The sequence below is a fragment of the Colias philodice genome, chromosome 25 (assembly GCF_061535455.1).
Source record: "Colias philodice isolate Cphi_HAF_F1 chromosome 25, ilColPhil1 Martin Lab GWU primary, whole genome shotgun sequence".
Taxonomy (NCBI): Eukaryota; Metazoa; Arthropoda; class Insecta; order Lepidoptera; family Pieridae; genus Colias; species Colias philodice.
The window spans coordinates 5,042,523-5,066,572 of NC_143110.1; the positions used below are offsets into that span (position 1 = coordinate 5,042,523).

The window sequence follows — 24,050 nt, forward strand, 5'->3', positions numbered from 1 at the left end:
TATACTCAAATAATCGACATATTACATATTATACTAGAATCCACGTATTTCAATTTTTTCGAAGGGTGGCAATTTTGTTAAGAAATGGCAAACTAGCAGAAAGCCAAATGACAGCGTCATGTTGAAATACGTCAATTTATTGTTCACAAAATCAAATTGTCAAATGTCAGTCTCAAAATTGTTTGCGAAGAGGAGCATGTATTGATGCTCATTTGATATTGATTTAAATAATTATTTTTAAAATAAATTAATGCCTAATTTTCATAGCAATGATGTTGTTTAATAAGTGAATAGATTTTGTTATAGTGATCGTCGTAGTTTGTTGACCGAAAAGAAATGCGTTTCTTAGAATAAACAATAGGCAGTGCGTTACCAGGCGCCAGAATGTCTGATGAGCTCGAAGCTCGGATGTGGGACGAAGGTGGATCGAGATTTGAGCAGAGGAACCATGGAGCGTACTATGAGTCTGCGTTTGCGTCTTCAGAGCATTTGGATAGAGCGCCCTTGCTTGCACAGGTAATTAATTATATTCGCACGATCTGACGCGATTTTTTGCGATAACTACATAATCCGTGGAATTTAGGTAGATATTAACATAGTTGGTTTGATATTAGTGTACATAAGTCATAATACAAGGACTTTTATCATTATTGTGCCAAGCGCACGTATACTATTACGTTGATAAAAAAAAAATGAAGATAAAACGCTAGACGAAATCTCATCCCTATATAATTATGTGCTATCGCGATATTATTATGATTTATTTATATTACATTATATTATATGTAATTTGTCATTGATACTACATAGTGACTATACATTTTTTATTTAATAAGGTCTTTTAGAACGAAATTAGTTGTTTTTTTATGCTCAAAAAAAATGTGTGTTAATATATTATTATAATACACAGTAACTAGAGACTAGAAGTTAACTTTGTCATTTGCTATCATTAAAGTGGGTGATGCTGCAATATCTAATCAAAGTTTAATTTCCTTTATATTCATCACATTTATGTTCAAACTCACAACCTTATATTAATATAAAGCGCCTACAACGTATCTGCTTATAGTCTAGCGACTGATCGCAGATTAAAAAATATATTATAAAGCCACTAATTAGGATTGGATGTTGGATTGCATGCAAACAAAAAAAAAAAAAAACACAATATTACTTAAAAATTGTACTTATATCATACTAGGCAATAGCTAACATGTTGTTGAGAAAAAATGTAATTATTAGTGTGTAAAGAAACAATTGTTTCATAGTCTGTTACTAGCAAAAAAGTTTAGGATATCCTGTAATACTGATTAGATTGTTGTAAGGATGTTTTATATGTATACTCTAAATGTAATTATAAAAAAAATATTTATTAGGAAACAGAAATGCATTAGAGCAGGACTGCAGCATTACTAGTAATAAAAAATCTGAATAAATACATTTATTTTATCAAAGTTAAACATAGCTCTTCGGAAATTGGTTCATCATTATTATCTTGTTTTTATAATCTTCTAGCATATTTTGGCAAAGGGTACAGCATAATAAAAAATATAAGCCATATAAAATTAAACTGATATAACAAAAAAAATTAGGATAACAATTCTTTAATCCTGCAAGCTTTCTGTGTGATCTACTATCACCATTCATATCACTATCATGGCTTTTGATAGCTACACTCTCCATATCAACTATTAACAGATTAAATAATGATTGAACATATTTTACAAGCATTGCATATAAATAATATGTGATCCAACAATGATAAGCAACAACTCAGCATTTTATGATGTAAAATATAAGTGAATTCCCATGTTCCTGTTCAATAAAAAAATAAAATCATAAAAACTAAGTTAAACATTTCGTTTTGACTGGATTCTCATGAGCATTGGTGGACCTGGTCAACTTTGGAGTGCTGTAACAGCATTTCACGTAAATTAAATCAAAAAAATTATATAGAAAAAATTTCCTCAATCAACCATTATTGAGACACAAAATGTATTTCTAAGTAAAGATTCTTTCGGCTTAGTCAGTCAGGTAAATACTCATATTATCGTTTTCCGCAATTTATCAATTGCCAGCAACTTCACCTGCAACTGAATCGAAATAAATAAGAAAATCGATCTTCTGGAACGCAAAGTTATCATCCCCAACAAACAGTATGCAGCTAGTTATTACTTTATTATACATATTTTAATGATTGATAGTGTTCCGAATAGTTTTTGGTGTGGAACATGTTTATCAGAACATTTATTTGACAACATTTCTCGTATATCATGCCAAGCTGTTTCCGGGAGCGCCCGAACGCATATCAAGTATCGAAAATTAAATAAAAAACTTATTTTGTACGCGGGTCGAAGTTGTTCCAATGAAATATTCTTCATACGAAGTCAACATATAAAATACCAAAGTTATTCTAATTTTAATTAAAGTTCAAGCTTAAACTATGAATGTCGTTATAACTTTTTATTGTTACAATAAACTCGGGAACACAGACGAAATATTAAAGTCGCAAAGAAAGTTCTCGCAAGTTTTGTTGTTATTTCTTAATCGAGACGATGTCAAGTGCGAACAATTGGTTAGTGAATGGTTCGCTTTATTGTGAGCCGGCATCACGTAGTAGACGGTAGATTGTAAAATGTTGCATTCGCTGGCGCTGCAGTGTTGAATACGATTTTAATAAATTATTTTCTATAGTATTGTCTCGCTGGCATTGTAATAGTGGTTATCGATCCAACTGCGAAGATGAAATTGCTTAATGTAAGTTGTTGTGTATATATTTATTTGAATGTTCAATGTAACTTTTTAATTACAATGAAAACGGCAAAGTACGTTGGAAATTATGGCTCCCAGCCATAACTCCTCTTTCAAGTTCACGTCTTGCTTACAAAGTTTTAATTAATACTAAAAATAAATCAAACAGTCTTTATTTAATACCCTTATAGCAATTTCGAATAGGTAATTTAATATTAATGTGTAATACCTACATAACATACACCCGGGCAGTTCAGTATTCATTAATTATTATAATAATATCATTACCTTATCAACTGCAGCATATTATCATGAATATTTACTGTCGGAGTATTACCTACAGGCTACAGCTACGTAAATAAAATCTATGGTATTTATTTACCTAATCAGTTTGTTTAAGATAAACATGGGATAATTAGTTAATTTGATACCTAACCAAGATTCAATAGAGTTCACGGAATAGGTACATAAGTTGTTTAAAGATAAAACGGATAAAAAATACTAAAACGTGTTTAGTGATTTATCATTAAATTGTTCTTCATGACCTTCATGATTTTACTATGATGTCATGAAGATTTATCGCAGGTGCCAATTGTTGTTTATATCTTATTTGTTTTAATTCTCACCTAATCCGAACTATTGATTCTGAAATCTATACCCACCAGTGTAGTAATTATACTCACTATTACTTGCGATTAAAATCTATATAGATATTGACCGGTAATAGCAAGAACAGGAAAATATGTTTACAAAAACCTTAAACCACCTTCAGGAAAATAATTATATCGACAAAAAAATACCACAAGACGCGGATTGGTGTTCCTTTCCCATACATCTTCCATCCCATACATCTTCTAAAATGATTTTTGATTAAGTTCAGCTGGGGTCAGTCAAATAGATTAAAAAGGATAGGAATAATACATCCTTAACCATCCCTAGGTAGCGTGTACTTGACAGTTTCCTAATTCGTTTCAAGATTAATGACGTCACGTTACAACATAGACGAAAAAACTCACGTATTATTTGATAAAGGATACATTTGATTGATAAAGGAAAAGATAGTGGTTTTGATAAGATATAATTCATAAAAGTGGTACAGGTCTCTGGAAAGGTCAAATAGAAGGAATAATGAAATTGTTTTCTTATTTTATTTTTAAATTATTCTCTTCTATTTTTCAGTTAAGCTGGCATTACGTGGGTTATCGAATCCCGATTCGGCTAGTTATTTATAGCTACAATTTCTTAGACATTGTTATAATTATGTTTTTACTGTTCTGTGGTTATAATTAATCTAAATAAAATCGGTATAATTATAGTACGTAAACGTACCTTCGAGTAGAAAAGTAAAATTAGTTTACGTCAAATATGTTAGTATATTGTGTCCTTCATTTATTCAGTTCTCAAGAATAGTTCATTCAAAAGAATTGTTATTAGGTAACCGAAGAAAATTAATTGATTCAGTCATAGTAACGGCTTATCGGCTATGAATAATAATCAACAAGCTTATTTAAGTGATTCGACATGATATGTGAAGCATGCGATGGATATAAATGTTTAGTGCTGATAATGCCGCTACTGTAATTCACAGTAATATACGATAGACCGGTTAGAAAAAAAAAACGCTAAAAAAAGAGAATCTGTAACTATATAGTATACTAGCTGTTCCCCACGGTTGCAACCACATTGCTCCGCTCCTGTTGGTCTTAGCGTGATGATATAATATAGCTTCCTCGATGAATGGGCTATCTAACACCGAAATAATTTTTCAAATCCGACCAGTAGTTCCTGAGATTAGCGCGTTAAATTAAACAAAAAAAAACTCTTCAGCTTTATAAATTTAGTACATATAGATTAATAGATATGTAACAAGTAAAAATGTAAAGAGTACTTTTGTTAATACTATCTTGATTATGTTTTGGTTCATTTGGTTCGTTTTTTAACTCGGCATAAAAATAATAAAGCCTCCTGTATTTTTACTATATCGATTTTTAGTTTCCTGAACCCGAAAAGTTCGTTTATTTTTAGCGAACTCTCAACTTTATTAAAGTTTCAATACATAAAAAAATGTCGGCATTGTTTGTGCCGTTTAATTTCGGAAATTCCAAGCCCACTCGATATGAATATGCTTTTAGTTTTCTGGTTCAATGAATCATGGAGAGTCGGCTTGTGAAATAAATTGTTGAATTCCCATTAAGAGAAAGTTGGACTTTTTTGTCACAAGTGAATTATGATTTATGTCATATTATGTGCTTACAGGAAAATTGAGTAACATATTAATGGGCAAGATAATCAGAATTCAGAGACAACTACGAATAAATCTACGCACAGGACACATGGACCACTGATTAATCTATACTAATATTATGAAGCTAAAGTTTGTTTGTTTGAACGCGCTAATCTCAGGTCCGATTTGAAAAATTCTTTCGGTGTTAAATAGCCCAGTCATCGAGGAAGGCTATAGGGTATATATTATCACACTAAGACCAACAGGTGCCGAGCCGAGCGCAGCTAGCTATTAATATGACCACAGATAATATAGATTTCAATACTAAGGACTCAAAGTTAAGAGGGTGCATAAAGCAAAATAACCGATCTTCTATTAGATGATACGTGTAATAAAAATTGGCGCTCTTTTTTTCTCGAGATAAAACGTTTGGTTTTGTCACGATAAAAGTGGTTTATCGCAGATAAAACCAAAACTAAAAGTAATTACACAAAATGCTCTGACAAATATCTTGCAAATGTTTTAATATAATTGTTTATGAAAAAAAAAATCATAATAAGTGTATTACCATGTCAAGTAGAAAACGTAAAAGTGTGAAAATTAGAGCTAACTTGGTGATTTTTTTTATCGAGTCAATTTTAATATTTTATGTTTTTGATTAAACAGAATCGTTGAACATATCATCTAGTTTGATATATATTTTATTTTTTAGATTTGGTCTTGAATATTACACGTATTATCTAATAGAAGATTGGTAATTTTGCTTTATACTCCTTCTTAACTCAAAGCTGTGCTTAAAGACCCTTGTACATGTCAAGCATTGTAGTACAGTAGAGATTAGAGGAGCTATTCCTCCTTAAATACAATAGAACGACGTATACATTGCAGTGTAAAGGTAAATTAATCAAGATAATGTATCCGGTGTGCACATTGCATTATGCGATGCGTCTCCCTGTAGTTATGTGCAGGGAGGAACTGCACCTGCTGCCCGGGAATTATCCTGTAAAATATTGCAAGATATGAGATTTAATAATGCATTACGATAATATTTTGTAAAAAAATATGACGATTCTAAGTTTAAGAATATCTTATGACAATAATTTTGTATGAATGTGCTTTCAGTCTTTTAAACCGTCCTTCGCAGAAAACGATGGAAGATTACAGGTTAGGTTAAATTAGTGCCCAAAAACAAAAAAAAATAAAAATAAATAATGAATCATTTGATTTTGCATTATTAAATACTAGCGGCGTTCTGCATTTTGACCCACAAACAAAAATCACAGGTAAAAATCGTCACCGTTTCCTTTGGGGCTTGTTTTGAGTCGCATTCTTTTCTTGGACAAGTATAATTAAGTTTTGCTTCTTTCAGCATACTATTAAGCCTACACTCCACATATAAAATACAATAGCGTTCATGACGGGACCATACGAACATGGCAGTGAAACACAAGTGCCTTTGAACTTGTACAGTTGCATCGTAATCGGCTTAGCGCGTCGCACGTAAGCGCGGTACGATCCCATAATCCCATATCGACGTGATCGCGTTTAATGTAAATGATATTGTTGTTTGAGTTGATTTTCATTAAAATGTGTTATGAAGTGCTGAATGGGTGTTATGCAGTGGTCTAGAGGTTGATTGTTATAGGATATTTATAAGAAGACTAGCGTTCCGCTACGGCTTCGCCCGTGGTACATGTTTACGTTTTCTCAAGGAATATTATAAATAACGAAATCGGTTCAGCCATTATCGAGTATTGCGCTTACCAACACATTGTACGATTTATTTTTATTGCACAGAAGATAGATATATCGATATTACTACTCGTGTCTTTCGCCCGCGTGGTCAAAAGTAAATTTTCGTGGGAATGACACGTTTCACTGAGGTTAAAAGTATCCTTGGTCACGGTCTAACCTTTTTTCTCTCCCCTATCTAACCTTTAATCAGACTATCGTTAACATGATAACATTGAGAGCCCTAGATTCTACATTATAACCCATTTAAATGAAGCTGCATGATTATAGAAAATGCTTCATTAAAATGTTAAAAAGTACTCAACAAGTCTTGCGATATTAATGCCATAATCGTGGAACCACTTCGTAAAGCTTTGCAATTAAAATAAGGGGTTTAAATGTATTTTTCCAGCGATTAATTCATTTATTTTTCCTGTTAAGTGTAAGGATAGAATGTTATATTTCCTAGTGGCAAACATACTTGACATATTGCGGAGTATTAGGTATTTAACCCATTGACCACCGTAAGGCCCGATCGGGGCGCGACACAATAGATTTTCTATTGTGTCTGTGATTCCGAGGACTGATGGATTAATCTGTAATTAAGAAGTAGATAATGCATAGATGCGAGTTACTTGCTTTTGTATGCTAACATTACATACTTACAGATTTATGTTTTAAAAATATATTATTATAAATTAAAGGCAAGTTATCAAAACATCAATATTAAAACAATTCCCCGGCAGACAAACTGTATATTCAAATGTTCGAATGTGATGAGTTGAATAACAACTTTTCCAACTCTTCATTCATTTTGCTTCTTCTGCCAAGTTGCCAAGTTTCAGAAATCACTGCAATTGAATGGATATCGTTTCCTAAAGAGCTTTTACTGGAATGAAATGCATCCGAAATAGGTCAGCCCCTGTACTATGATATCTTAAAGCAGCATTATTTCCAGTGTGGATAAATGACAGCGCTATATAGTAGTAGCAATAGGTCGTCTAGCGCTGTCACTTTCGCACACTGCAAATAATACTGCTGTAAACATCATGGTAACAACATTTATCTAACTTCCGAAGTGAGATTGATTATGTAGCTAAAGAAGTATGGCAGAACCATGAATAACTGAGCAAGTATTACCGGTCAATGTTGAGGTACGTTGCTATAGAAACGGTCGAGGAAAACATTTATCGTTAGAGCCTGTTCATAAATTATAGCTTTTATAGGTAAATTAGACTTGTTCTTGAGTAATAATACTAGTTTTGTAAAATATTGCATGGTCTAGTCTGCGGTGAGCAGTTACATGATCTATGAAAAAAGTAGATACCATTTGCATTAGTAAAAAATAAAAAGACATTATTATATGTTGGGATGACCCTTGTAATAGGATTTGTAATCTATAAATTTCTGTATTTGCATGAAGTTGAAAACTAAAGATAATGTACTCATGTAAAGCTGAAACAATTGAGTTCCTTTTATATCTTGTTAAACGAGAAATGCAGGCCAATGTTTATCGTTCATCCAACTATATCTTATCAGATTATTAACCGTTATTTTCCCCGTAATAAATAGTTAAAATAAATGAAATTCTCATCTTTCAGTAGCAGGTTTCATATTATTCTACAGTCAGGTGGGACTGACAATGAGTGATGACTAAAAGTTTCATATCCGAAAAATGTTCCCATATTTTTGCTGCACCATGAAAATTTAAATTGGCGTCACGTTTTATGAAAAGTAGAGAATGCCACTTTTTTACAATATGTTTACAACATTGTCGCGTTATTTCCATGTAAAAATAACACTGCAAATGCGTTGTTTGGATATCATACGTTTTTGTGAAACAATGTGTATAGTTTGCAATTTTATTATTTATGCACATTTTATCGGTACAGGAAAATATTGTTAGGAAACCGACATAATATCTAAAATCAAGTTTAAGCGTATGAGACATTTGATAAAGCGCTTTGCCAGTGTGATACTATTTTGTACATATTATTATTTTAGTGTAGTATGAATTATGAACTAAATCCTTGTAGCAAGCCCGAGTCCCTTCAACAAGAACATAATATTTAGGCTGATGATGCCGATGATATTATCTATACATATAGGCAATTCTATATATATAGGCTATTCCACTATAACAAATAGGCAATTTTGTAAAAGAAATGAAGCAGAATTCAATTCACATAAATCGAGATGATATAAAATCACTAATCTCACGAAAGAGACCTCCGACTGCGGCATCCCAAAAGGTCCCTACAATTTATTACATTCACTTATACCCCCGAAATTGTTATCTTTCAACGTAAATCGTGTTTGCAGATCCTCCTCAAATGGATTCATAAAAACAGCCATGAAGGTTGTTGGACGTAAAACGAGTCCGTATTACCTTATATTGCATACTATTTCTATTGATCTGTAGACTGTAGTGTGCACTATAGTTATGTAACTGTTCTGCCCACGGTTGTGTACAACGTCATAAATGTGTTATAAACTTTTATAGCGGAATATGAAACGCTCCAGCGGCCTCGATCGGGTTCTGATCGGGATTTTTCTCGTGTAATTGCCTGAAACGTTTGAACGATCTCCCAGTTTAAGGGGGTACTTACATTTCTTTGTCTGTATTTGCATGGAGAAAGGATCAAATGTTTCATAGACATGCATATTATTACAGAACGTCTATAAACAAAAATTATAGCAATTTCTTTGTAGTTAAAAGCCTTGTTATATGTAATATGTAAATCGATTTACTGCTATTGCATGGGATATTAAATTATACGTTATGCAAACGATTCGAGAATTTGTCGTAAACTTAAACATGTTGACTGTACCATTTTATGAAGCATTGTAATGTGTATTAATTACTCGTAACCATGTAGTGTGTTAAATGAAGAATAAAATAAGCATTGTTATAAAATCTTGATGAGATTTTTTTCATCTCCGCTATTGTGGTATTTGTTAATTAACGTCAGATCCAACTTTAACCTTAAAAGCGTATTTCACAGAACTGTTAGGAGCAGTAACAAATAAAATATGGTCTGCAATCTATTGTATTGCAGCTTCGCTTTTCCCGGCGCCGCGGCCGCAATGTCAATCACACGCTCGCTGGTGTAATCGAACGTAGGTACGTGATCAATAATTAGTGTATGGGTTTTAGGGCAATTCCAGAGCATTGTTTTTGGAACCAATTTGTCGTGCTTGGTGGGGAAAATACGTCCAGTGTGAGGAAGTTATTTGGGGAGCACACGCTGGGTTTTTGGTTTGTTCGTCTATTATTTTAATCTTCTTCGTTCTATTGTAAATTATGTGGGAATTCTAAGGAGAATTCTGATCTTGCATTTATTTATATATGTATAGGAAATAATGTCTAACGATATTGGTATTGTAATTAAAATACTACATATTATAATTTAAATAATTTCTTGAAGTGGATTTCAGCTAAATCTTATTTTTCTGATATTAAAAGAACAAAGTAGTTAGTTACCAACTTTATCCCATGGCCTACCTATTTTTTTGTACCTAGGTTCACTGTAGGATAACCTAATAGGCATTGAAAATAACTAATAAAATATGAAAAACGTTACAAAATTATAACCAACGCCAAAAATTTCATGATTGATCTCGTCAAAGACGAATGAAAATATTTTTGTAACACAGTTTTACTTTTGCGCTCAAACTATTTTAATATTCGGAATCAAAGGCAAATCCACATGTTTGGGTCTAGCGGTGCCAAATTTGTTTGGCACAGTGTTTCTTTTCCAACAGACTTTATTTTACTATTGCAAATATTATTTTATGAAAGTATAGCAGTGTAACTTTATTGTTCCATATACAATATTATATTAAGAAAAGTATTGCAGTGAAATGAGAAATACAATTTTCAAATTTAAAAAATAATTTTCATATTTTCTTTAGCTGTCCGTTCAGTACAGTTTTCATTGAGTTAAATCCGAATTAATACGCGTTTAACAGAGGATAACTTCCTGTAAAATAAAACCAACGAGTAATTTTTGCAGGAAATTCATCATAACTTAATTTACTCTCTTTTTCGATCATAATAAGATACCGTTACGACGGTAACGGCGGCTTATTCGAGCGGAAAAATTCGTTGTAACGCCGCTATAGACGTTTCGCAATTTGCCACCCATTGACTGTCGTTTAGTGCTTATTACCTACCGTTTTATGATTTAGTTGGCAAAGGAAAAACACATAAAATTTTCAAGGGAAGTTGCTTATACTTTGAACGCAAAATAGTTCAAGAGTTTTGAAATGAAAAAAAAACAGAACTTTCACCGATAAAGGAAAGGAAGCAGAAGGAATCTTTTTTTTTAATTTGTAATATTCAGTTTAGTGTGGCATAGCATTAACCAGTTTATTTAAAAAATACCCTTAAATAAAGCCGAAAGGATAAAACGTGTTTATATTTTGTTATTTACTTTTTTTATAAAATATGATAATATAATCATAATAAAATATAAATATGTAGTTTATCTTTAGTCTTCTAACTCGCAAAACGAAAAGGCAAAGGTAAACGGTATAAAAAAATACAGATGTTTTTGTTATGTTTATACTAACGTTATATAATTAAATCACGCTATTTTGTTGAAAGGTCTCAAGTCTCAACCTAAACAATAATTGTTATGAAAATTTACCATAAACAACAACTGTAGCTAATTCTATCAAGATTTAATTGAGACTATATTCAACTATTATTTCGTAAACAACATTGATTATATTTTATAAGCAAACTCTTCCAAGAAAATGGCGAAGCTTTGACACAAATGGAAGTCTGTAAACAAGTTAGTATCACTTCATTGACCCGACTCTAACGTGTCACGTCTGAATACAAGGCTGTATTGATTTCTCTTTATCTCTTACATTACATTAAGCATTTTTGTGATATGTATTTTATAAATTATCTCAACCAAGAGACACTTATTTTGATCATAAAATTTTATCATGCATGTTGTTCATTCCTGTTAAACTTGGCATGGTAAATTAATATTGGCTGATCATGAAAATATATTTTTGATATATGTCACTCGCAGGATGTGGCCACCACAGGCCGCAAACATCGACCCATGCTTAATGAAAGACCTATAGAAGAACGTATAATATAACCCTATAGTTTAAAATCAATGTCTTGCAGGAAATCTGGTTGACAAGAACAGATGTTGTGTATGCGATAGCATAAAATGATACACTGATAAACAAAGAAATATGTTCTTTTAATCTGTAGAAGATAAATCTTTAAGACATCTACTTTCGCTTCATATTATGCCAAACACATATTCAGCAACAGGTACTATTGATCCCGTGAGTGTCGTGATCGGCATTTTAATTAGCAGGCTCTAACAGGGCTCACTCTCACTGCCTGGCAGAGCATAAACTGATAACTTGTTTGAACTCTGATTGGTTAAACGTGGGTTTATCCTATGTGAAAATATAATTTGTATTATTATATGAGAACGGGACTTCTTTTGGCTAACTATTGCATCCGACTTCACATCTAAACTTTTATATTCAGCTAGTAAATTAAAATGTTCCAAGGTTGATTGATAGGTATATTCATTTCACTCGATCTTGAAATCTTTTCTATTAGAGATTGAGTTCATACATTTTAAATTCACTTCAATGCCTAACACGTGGATTGAAAATATGTTTAGTTTTAATTAAGTTGGGAATGGCGAAACTACCTGAAATTTACCCGTGAATAACTCATCCGTGGTATTTACCGCATTATGAAACCTTTTCTTTATCTATTTACAAAAACAGTTAACAATTATATTATTAATCAGTGTTAATGTAACCAAACAAATACTGACCTTGGGGTGTCGAAACGTTGACAAGCTGGGTATAATTTCCAAGTCATTATTTGTTTTAATATTTTCATTATATGTACAACTAAGTAGGGAAACGCCAAATATACAAAAGAAAGGTATCGAGGTTATTTTTAATGCAGTTGAGCCAAAAACAATAATAATATTTTTATATTCTCGGTGTACCTATTTGTTTTTGCTAAACATGGAATGAGATCATCCGATTTGGCAGTTTTAAAAAAGTTTTGACCACGTTTTGACCTTTCAGTTATATTGTGTTCATGTTAATTTTTTTAATATAAATGTAGATACAAATTTAAATCAAGTTTTAGTCATAAGTCTGGATAAAAATTATCTCGTCAAAGGCTAAAACATAACTCTGATCCAAAGTTAATTCTGCACGATCATATAATTTATCTTGATACAAACTAGAAAGTCATTTACTCGCGTAATCCTTTGAAATTCATAAAGTTTTGAAAGCATTTATGGAAGATAGTCTCAGTTTATAATGTAAGAGAACTCTAAGCTTCCAGTGAGGTATATGTATGTTGGAATATTACTTTTATCAAGCGTTTATTTAGGACTATAATAGACTACAAGCCCGCATAGGACAAAAATATGGGTCAAATGAACCACCATGGGACATATCTAGAACGATAGCAGAGCAAAAAATAATAAGATTCATCACTATGCCGTCACTTGTAAGCTGTCCAACTGAGTGCAGATGAGAATTGAAAAGTACAGGTAGCCTCGGTAAATTTTGGTCATATATTTTTGTACGGCATTCTTAACCATCGATAGATCCATTAAAAATAATAAGAAAGCGCTCAGTGCCGTACAAAAATGGTGGTCCACCAAGTCGGAATTTTTATTTAATTTCCGTGAGTTACCGGGGGTAAATTTGGTCATTTGACCATGTACGGCATCTGTGTCATACTATTGCTATACTGCTCTTAATCCATTATTCCGCAACGCCGTACAAAAATCATGGGGACAAGGGGAAAAAATCGAGAGTTGCAATCCCCTCTCTTTCCCTACTCCAGGGGGTCATTTGACTAAGTACGGCTTCGGTTCCAAAACATTATCTAGCACTCAAAAGTACTATTAAAAGCAATGCCGTCAAAAAATAATTGTTCTTTTAAATGTATACCAATAATCATCTTAATTTCATTGAATTCTTGATATAAAGAGCTGTAAGGTCATTTGACCCTGTACGGGAACTTTTTTTTTAACATGATATTGTAAAATTCAATTATTGTATAGTATTGCCGTTCAAAAGAAACCGTTCTAAAAAAAGTTATAGAGAAATGCAAAACCAGAAATTTTGTTAAAGTTTAAACATCGTAGATTAATGAAATATAATAGTTTTCTACACTTTATCCGTTGTTTTAAATAGTATTAACATAGATAAATTAGGAAAAAACGATGCCGTACATTTTTGTGCAGACCACATCTTTTAGGCTGATGAAAGCGACGAAAGCTACAATTTTAAGGGTGCTTTATGGCCATTTGATACAGTACGGCATTAACATATTCTTACCCAACTACGGCAAAGCAAAAGGAGGGTTATGGTTGTTTACAGGTCATGTATGTATGTTCATCTATTCCCTCGTAACTTCTAAACTACTTATCAGAATTCAACAAATGACATATCATTAGAAGCGTCTGAATTTTTCACTGGATAACCAGCGACCAGCTAGCTAAAGGCTATATGGGGTTTCACAAAATCTAATGTGGCGCCCTCTAGCGGACAAAACATACAGAGTAAAAAAATAAAGTTAAGATAAATATGCAGTGTTTGGTATCATTTGAAAGCGCTTTACTTGTACATTTTGAATATGTATATATTACTAGCATTTGCTTGTGACTTTACCTGTATTCATGGGCTGATTGCATATAATTCGCATCTTTTCGTTCATAGCTTTTTATTAGTTCATCAATTTAACGGAGTCCATTCCACCTGACTCCGACTTTCCAAGGTGATAATTAACCACCTCGAGCTTCTTAATATTAATGTATATTTATATTTTATTATAAAAATATAAAGCAAACATTTCGTTATATGGATTTTTTTCTTTTTCAGATTTTTCCCCTTTGAACCAACGAAAATGTACGGCACATGAAAAAATATTATCTATGTATAAAATACTTTAAAAATAAATTTATTTCGTGTTGTGTCAAATGACCCCCTGGAGTGGGGAAAGAGAGGGGATTACAACTCTCGATTTTTTCCCCTTGTCCCCATGATTTTTGTACGGCGTTGCGGAATAATGGATTAAGAGCAGTATAGCAATAGTATGACACAGATGCCGTACATGGTCAAATGACCAAATTTACCCCCGGTAACTCTCGGAAATTAAATAAAAATTCCGACTTGGTGGACCACCATTTTTGTACGGCACTGAGCGGTTTCTTATTATTTTTAATGGATCTATCGATGGTTAAGAATGCCGTACAAAAATATATGACCAAAATTTACCGAGTCTACCTGTACTTTTCAATTCTCATCTGCACTCAGTTGGACAGCTTACAAGTGACGGCATAGTGATGAATCTTATTATTTTTTGCTCTGCTATCGTTCTAGATATGTCCCCTGCTGGTTCATTTGACCCATATTTTTGTCCTATGCGGGCTTGTAGTCTATAAGCTTTATAGCGTCTTCTTGATGGCTGTTACTTTAAGAGTTAAAATAATACTTTTATGGACATTTACGTGTATAGTAAAATGTTATTTCTCTTACATTGTATAATTCTTACTTCTATGTATCAATGGTCCTGTATAATTTAATACGATAACGTATACGTTCTAAGAATACTATTCTAGTAATTTTATTCACTAAAACAATTATTGTTAGTTGTGCAAGAACGTATTCATTATTCACTGCCAGTCAGAAGAGATTTCAATCCAATTAAGAAAATATTTTTTTCGGCGATTTGCCAAATAGATTTACAGTTAAAACCTGGATTAACGTACACGATACTTTTCTTCTTTCGTGTAACGTCAAAGTATAGGATAGTTTGGTATTACAAAACGATTTTACGATATGATTTTTGGGTGTAGACTGTAGACTAGTATGTGTTGTATAGAAGGCAGGAGGAGATTGAAATTTAAGCTACTTTTAGACACGTTAATATCTTATTGCTTTCTTCTCATTCTTTATTTGCCACTACTAACAGCAAGTGGGTTAAATTATTGTTCTATTTCTTATTTCAGGACAGTTACACGGAGGTGACGGTGGCCGCACCAGCGGAGACAGAGGAGCATTGTCATTGGAAGCGGCCGGAGCCCCCCAGTGCTGTGCCGCAGCTGTTGACTGCTCTTGTGCTGTGTTTTGTGTTTATGGTAATTATGCATGTGATTATGCCTAATATGTGGATGTAGTAATTTGATACATTTATTTATGTGTTAAGGGTTTATAATGATGAGCTGGAAATATGAAAATCGCAGTCATGGCGATTGCATTAGTGCTTTTTTTATAGTAGTTTTTTTTTAATTGAAGGAATTTCTTGCCAAGATGCTTCTTAGTTACAAGTTGAGGAAACAGAATCAACCATTTCAGATTATTGAAATTCGTAGAGATCTTTGCTTTTCTCAGATTTTGGTAAAAGTGGAACTACCGAACCCTCTTACCTGACTAAATATAGTTTAAATAGCATTTTCTTAAAGAAAAATTTTCAGGATTTCTAATATTTTATTCATCTCTCAGATATGCGAGCTAATCGGCGGGTATCTAGCCGGCAGCCTCTCGGTGATGAGCGACGCGGCGCACATGTTGAGCGACTGCGGCGGGTTCGCGCTCGCTCTGCTGGCCTTCCGCTGCGCGTCCAGACCGCCCACTGCACACATGTCGTATGGATACCGGCGAGCTGGTTAGTTCTGTTGTATATCACTGGATATACAGATAGTAGGCGGGTATCTAGCTGGCAGAGTATCAAACAGAAGCTATTTTAAGGGTGCTGAACAATAGTTTCAACAATAAAAAAAAACTAGAAATATGAAAGTTTTAATCGAGATTGTCACAGATTAAGAATTTTATCCTTTTAATTAAAAAAATGGCACAAATAATCTACATTTGTACAGGTGTAAGGTAATCTCTCTCTCTCAGCTCCTCCGCTCAGCATGCTTTATAATCAAGTAATTAGCTGCAAGAAAACGATCGCTTTCGAGTAATTTTTAAATTACCTTCTTCACAATAATCCTTCTTATTTCAGAGGTACTCGGCGCAATGGCGTCCGTCCTGCTCATATGGGCGCTAACCGGCGTGTTCGTGTACGTGGCCGCGTTGCGCGTGCGCACCGGCGAGTACACGATCGAGCCGGACATGATGATGATCGTGTCTGGTTGTGGGGTCGCTTTCAATGTGCTACTGGCGTTGGTCTTGCATGGATGTGCTTCGGATATTGGTTAGTTTATTTAGAAATAGCAAATTGAAGAATACTATTTTGATCATGAGCACAACGATTAAATTTAGTAACTTTTTTAACGCGTTCTGTTAAACGTTACTAAGTTTAACCCTTGTGCTCATGTAAGTACTTATAGAAAATTTGTTGTAAAATGTAAAATAAACATTTGAACATAATTTAAAAATAAAATTAATTAATGAATTCGAAAGTCGAATGAATTAATATTCAGACTTTGATTCAGAATATTACTATTTCATATTTTTTAAGTACTGACAATAATTTTCAATATAGTATTACTAATTCTACTCTTATTGCCTACATTCTAATCAAATAACATGTAAACTACTAACCTTTTAATAAATTATATTTATTTTTAATAATTTATCAGCTCACCACCACTCGCACGGTGGTGCAGCGTGTACGCACACGCACGCACACACACAAGGCTCGCCAAAACGGTTTCGTTTATTCGGACGGCGGGATAAACCTGCTAACGGTGTGGCCAATGGCGACTACAGTCTGAAGGATATGGCCGCCGCTGAAACCAGCGTCGTGGGGGGTGGGCAGAGGTAAGTAATTCTAATAGAATGTGGAAAACGATTATAAAAGGTTTTTATTCTGTCTATGGATAATAGCTTTCATATTTGCGCAGATAAGTTTGGTTTTGAATGCATCTGGTTAAATAAATTTGTTCCTTATTTTCCAATCAATTACAGAAAATGTGTATTACTTTCAGTTTGTAAAAAAATTAAAGTGAAATATAAAAAAATTATAATATCAACATGAGATACTGCATAGTTGAAGACTACCATATAATTTGGGTAGTTCTAAAATGAAAATGTTATTAATAATAATTTGTTTACAGAAATATAAACCTACGAGCGGCTCTGATTCACGTTATTGGGGACTTAATTCAAAGTTGTGGAGTTCTTCTCGCCGCTATAATCATTAAATTTTACGTAAGTTTTCTCAAAATAAACCTAAATTCCATTTAAATAAATATTTTACAAATTTTTTCGCCCTAGCTTGATCCGGTGGACGTTTTTTTTTTGTAACTTTATACATATTTAAGTTATTAATTAATAATCATTTACTAAATAAAAATTGTTTTCCACAGCCAGAAGCAAAAGTGATAGACCCAATCTGCACTTTCGTGTTCAGTATACTGGTTTTGCTGACGTCAGCGCGCGTGGTTCGTGACGCGTTGGCCATGCTGATGCAAGCTGTGCCGCAGGACTTTAGGTACGGTTAATTATTTTTATACGTATATGGACTTTTGTGCCAAGTTTTTACACGGGAAGATGTGTGAAATTGTGTTCCTTATGATGTATTGGTTGGTAGAAGGGAAAATTGGTTCTTCGAGCCGGTCCTTCGTCCTTGCCAAACAAAATTAGGCGTGAAATATTACGGCGTGATGTTTTATGCTGAATGTTTTTTTGTATAATGTGTTGAAATATTAACTTGTGGGCTAAAACTCGCCGTTTTACATTAATGTTGATTGTACATTCAAATGTAAATTATTATTCTTATTAATATTTGATGTACCCATTGACACTAATGATTATGTCCAATCTAACAACTCTCAATTGAGACTCAATTGTTTTCTGTAGCCTGATAAATTTTCTGTGGAATTGGCGTGCCCAAAAACATAACCCTTTTTAGCACAGTCAGTTAATCTATAATGCGAAAACATAACTACCTTTTAGCACAGTCGGTTAATTTATTGTGGTGCACAGGTACCGCGAGTGTGTGAGCGCGCTGTCGGCCGTGAGCGGCGTGCGGCACGTGCACTCGGTGCACGCGTGGGCGCTCTCCACGCACCACGTGGTGCTCACCGCGCACGTGGCTATTGGTCAGTTATATTATAGTTTATAGTCATTTTATAACACCCTGTATGTAATTTTGTGATACATAGTGTACTTTTTTCACAATGGAGAATGTTCACTAATTTTGATTATTAGCACTCCATATTCTCTGTCAAAAATAAATAATACTAGTGAAAAAATTACTTCGATACGTCAATTATTTTCCGATTTAGAAGTAAAACAAGTTGTAAACGCCCGGTGATGGTGTGACGTCACACCACAACACGCTCAATCTGGCTCACTCAGTCCGCTAGCGATCGCGCGCCCGCGCCGTCGAAATTATAATTAAATACTTTTAAAAATGTCCAATCCAAATACCAGAAAATCATGTGTTGTTCCTAAATGTAAAAATACAACTACCAATACCAATTCGCCGGATAAGTTGTTTTTTATAGTTGCAAAGGACGTAAGCTACATATTATAATATTTTGAGAACATTGCAGCTGTTTTGCGTTATCCTTTGTTTTCTATACAAGTTTTAATCTATACTAGACTGTGCTTCTGCTCTGCTCGTATGGGCTAAGTATAGGTAGATGGCTAGTAAGATTTTTTCTTGTTTTAAGTTGAGAATGATATGGAGAACTATACTAAAATATAAGTTGGTCGGGGGAAGAATTAAACAAAAACAGGGTATAGTTCCACACAAATTCAAATGTCAACAGGAAAATGAAGATAAACCTCAGAGATCAGCAGTGCAAAAACGCAATCGTATAGAATATTTTGAGAAACTATTAAATAAAGATGAAACTTTGGCATGACTGTTATTTTATTAAACGAATAATAATTACTATTATTGGACTATTAACGAAATTCGCGGACGAAAACCCATCAAAATACTGCGCAAGCTATAACACCTACTACAGCGCTGCCGACTTGATACTAGGGTGCGTATAAAGCAAAATTACCAATCATCAATTAGATGATACGTGTAATATTCAAGACCAAATCTAAAAAATAAAATATATATCAAACTAGATGATATGTTCAACGATTCTGTTCAATCAAAAACATAAAATATTAAAATTGACTCGATAAAAAAAAATCACCAAGTTAGCTCTAATTTTCACACTTTTACGTTTTCTACTTGACATGGTAATACTTATTATGATTTTTTTTTCATAAACAATTATATTAAAACATTTGCAAGATATTTGTCAGAGCATAGAAAACGTAAAAGTGTGAAAATTAGAGCTAACTTGGTGATTTTTTTTTATCGAGTCAATTTTAATATTTTATGTTTTTGATTAAACAGAATCGTTGAACATATCATCTAGTTTGATATATATTTTATTTTTTAGATTTGGTCTTGAATATTACACGTATCATCCAATAGAAGATTGGTAATTTTGCTTTATACACACCGCGCGGGGAGGCGGCCGCGCGGTGCGTTGTGACGTGACGTCACAAGCGGTCACGTGACTGTTAGCGGGACTCGATATTTTTCGAAACTTTGAATGCGTATAAAATCAAAACTACTTGGTATTTTTGACTACGACAAAAACTAGTGTATTTGTATACATACAGGCTTTACTGAGACACAATTTCAAGGGATTTGGCATACCTAGTAACATTCTTCATTCCCCCTCGTTCACTCTTAAAATGATTCTTTGGCATGGTCATTAATTTGATTAAAACTTTACTGTACTCCAATATTAATAATGCGCATGCAAATCTTCGCTAATTGTCGTATTTCCGAAAACACTCGAATCATTGAATGGTAAGAGCCCTAAACGATGGACTTTCATTTTACACCTTGTACAAAAGAAATAGAAGTCAATTTACGGTCATACACAATCAAAAACAAATCGGGTGGTAGGTGACGGTAGCCTGTCAGTCAAAAAACTCAAAAATCCGTCAGTCGTCTTTAAATTTTGGTGGTGACTGCACAGTGCACGTGTTCTCTCTGTGTGGAATTATATAGAGCTGCTATTACATACCCTTCTTGGTTTTGTTTTAAAGGTGAATTAAATTAATCGATGAAATGATTTACACAGGTGATGGCAGTAGGGAAAGTGAAAATGAAGAAGAGCATAATGAAAGTTCCGTTGTATCTAAAATGTCAGAAATAAAAATAATCCCTGATTTTGATTGTTTGTATTTTTATTTTTGATCAGTACTGTTAATACTTTCAACTGAGATTTTAATGATTATAAATATTTTATACAAGATAAATTTTGTCTTCTTTTCTTTCATCATTACATCAGCTTCAGTAAGACACTTTAAAAGTACTATAAAATTTTCCAAGTAAATCAATCCAACAAAGATATATTCGCTATCGTGGGGTTATCCTCGCTATTTACTTACAAGTTGGCCGAGACGAACGTCAAAACGCCAAGGAATAGAATACGATATCGATAGAAATTGACATAAGCGTATGATGTTTTGCCTAAGGATTCGGTCACCCTACCAACGACAACGACGACCACGAACAAAATTTTCATCCAGTCGCAATTAAATAAAATTGTGCAAAACACAATTAAAAATGATATTTAAGAATTTCCTGTCATATTGGTGTTTGGAAAAAAATTTTTTGAGATCAATGGATACACAAACAGGTTTTTCATAGAAACGGTGGCTCCTACTCCTAGAAAAAAATGTATTTGACCTTTTTTATAGATAATTAGATGATCTACAATTTTGGTTCAGGTGATTGTATGATAAACTTACCGTCTCGGCGAAAATCGCAAAAAACCCTATTTTTTTATTAATTGACCTCGAAATTTTTTATTTCCGAGTACCAGAATGACAAGAGATTTTAATATTGATTTTGAACAAATTTCGGCAAAATTGGAATTTTGGTCGTGGTCGTCTTCGTCGTTGGTAGTGTGACCGAACCATTACCAAAATGTCATGAGCTTATGTCAATAATTAGCGTTAGCAGTTTCTATTCCATGGCGTTAGGTACGTTTGTCTAAAGGCCAAGGAATTATCGAAAAAAATCGTTACTTACAAATATATATTAATCTCTTTTAGCACAAAACACATAATTTGACTAAATTATGCATGAAGAAAATGCATTTCACCACTCTTTATACATAATATCATCTTCGCACAGTATTTTTTTGACCCTTCTTTTGCGACAGCCTAATTTTATTGAATGAACGTATGGATATATACATGACAAACGCAAAACTCCCATGAAGCTCACTATCATACTTTTCGAAAAAATGCAATCTGAATGAAAAGTACCGGTATTTTATATAATTCAATTTTTATTTTTTATTAATTTTTCTACCATTATAACACATTTTTTTGCTTTGCGAGCGTCAAGGCTAGCCATAGGGCCAATTTTCGATCCATTCGGGGAAGAGCTGTGACTTCGCAATTTCGAGATAATCGCATAAATAACAAAATTTCATTTCTTTTTTTGTGACTGAACTTTTAAAATTAGCAAATTATTTTTACTTCAAAACACAGTTATATGTATGGACTACTTCCACAAAAAAAACCAATTGCGAAAAGAGCGGATTTCGCGAGATATTAATTTCTGAAAAAGTACCGGTACTTTGACGATTTTTTTGTATAAAATCCTAAATCACACTTTATCAATATTTTTATTTCATACTTTCATATAAAGGTAAGTAGGTACCCCAATTACTATTTTTTTTCTTTTTTTATATATACTTATACCGCATTATACTATGAAGAGGATCACATAAATTTGTAAGTTTCCTTGTTTGTAAAAATATTAAAATAAACTTGACCTCGGATTTGGCAGGAAAAAATATTTAGCATGGGAGTCTAAGGGAGTGAAATGAAATGTGAAAATGTCTATACTAAAAATATGTCATTTTCATTTGTTAGAATGAGTGAACTGTCTTCAATTTCAGTACAACATGATTCTGCTTCTTCTTCGTTGTGTTCATCTTCTTCTTCATTAAATTGAAATGGTTTTAACATTTCGATAACAGCAGAGGGCAAAGGCAATTTTTTAATGCTGTTTTGGCGCATGCTCAAACGTGTATTTGATACAACTGGATCGGACGATTCCAATGCCGTATGAAATAAGTCTTCCATTGTGTGTTTTCTGTCGTCTTTTCGGCTGTGATGTTCGCAGTCATATCGCCAATAATTATTTCTGGACTCTCCAGCTTGTTCGGATAAAACACCTACGGGCAGTACCGAGTTTTCTATAATTTCTTGGCCGTGAATGAGGATTTTGTGCATTGTCGTCGTCATGGGGTGCCAGTTGTAATTAGCTACATATTTTTTGGCTGAATTTCTGCAAAAAATTCCGAACTTCGTTGAGTTTACCGGTAGACCACAGTTAATTGCCACTAAAATTATGTGTATGTCATCTACAAGCCATCTACTTATTCCTAATATATCAGCAAATATTCCGCGACTTTCCTCATTAGCGAAAACTCTTCGAGCAGTATTTCCATCATAAGTTGTTCCAGAGTTGGGACGTACAACATCTACCAGTATACCCAGACGATCCCGTATTTGCGCCTGTACTGAAGACCAAAAAAAAACAATTCACTTAATTTTACTCAATTACACGTAATTTTAGTGGCAATTAACTGTGGTCTACCGGTAGACTCAACGAAGTTCGGAATTTTTTGCAGAAATTCAGCCAAAAAATATGTAGCTAATTACAACTGGCACCCCATGACGACGACAATGCACAAAATCCTCATTCACGGCCAAGAAATTAAAGAAAACTCGGTACTGCTCGTAGGTGTTTTATCCGAACAAGCTGGAGAGTCCAGAAATAAGTATTGGCGATATGACTGCGAACATCACAGCCGAAAAGACGACAGAAAACACACAATGGAAGACTTATTTCATACGGCATTGGAATCGTCCGATCCAGTTGTATCAAATACACGTTTGAGCATGCGCCAAAACAGCATTAAAAAATTGCCTTTGCCCTCTGCTGTTATCGAAATGTTAAAACCATTTCAATTTAATGAAGAAGAAGATGAACACAACGAAGAAGAAGCAGAATCATGTTGTACTGAAATTGAAGACAGTTCACTCATTCTAACAAATGAAAATGACATATTTTTAGTATAGACATTTTCACATTTCATTTCACTCCCTTAGACTCCCATGCTAAATATTTTTTCCTGCCAAATCCGAGGTCAAGTTTATTTTAATAATTTTACAAACAAGGAAACTTACAAATTTATGTGATCCTCTTCATAGTATAATGCGGTATAAGTATATATAAATAAAGAAAAAAAATAGTAATTGGGGTACCTACTTACCTTTATATGAAAGTATGAAATAAAAATATTGATAAAGTGTGATTTAG

At 33.4% G+C, this 24,050-nt stretch overlaps 1 protein-coding gene across 2 annotated transcripts in view; it reads left to right on the forward strand.

Moving 5' to 3' along the window:
- Positions 1-166: 166 nt before the first annotated feature.
- LOC149477368 (proton-coupled zinc antiporter SLC30A2-like) overlaps positions 167-24,050 on the forward strand; it is a 30,067-nt gene continuing 6,183 nt past the window's right edge. Inside the window, exons 1-8 of one of the 2 annotated variants that reach the window (XM_089710505.1) lie at positions 167-516; positions 15,736-15,864; positions 16,229-16,391; positions 16,734-16,925; positions 17,314-17,494; positions 17,791-17,884; positions 18,043-18,167; positions 18,662-18,777. In XM_089710505.1, coding sequence (XP_089566631.1) covers positions 385-516; positions 15,736-15,864; positions 16,229-16,391; positions 16,734-16,925; positions 17,314-17,494; positions 17,791-17,884; positions 18,043-18,167; positions 18,662-18,777 — 1,132 coding nt within the window. In that variant the 5' untranslated portion in view covers positions 167-384. Of the gene's footprint in view, positions 517-2,609; positions 2,755-15,735; positions 15,865-16,228; positions 16,392-16,733; positions 16,926-17,313; positions 17,495-17,790; positions 17,885-18,042; positions 18,168-18,661; positions 18,778-24,050 lie in introns of those variants that run through there. The other variant, XM_089710506.1, reaches the window with a different exon arrangement.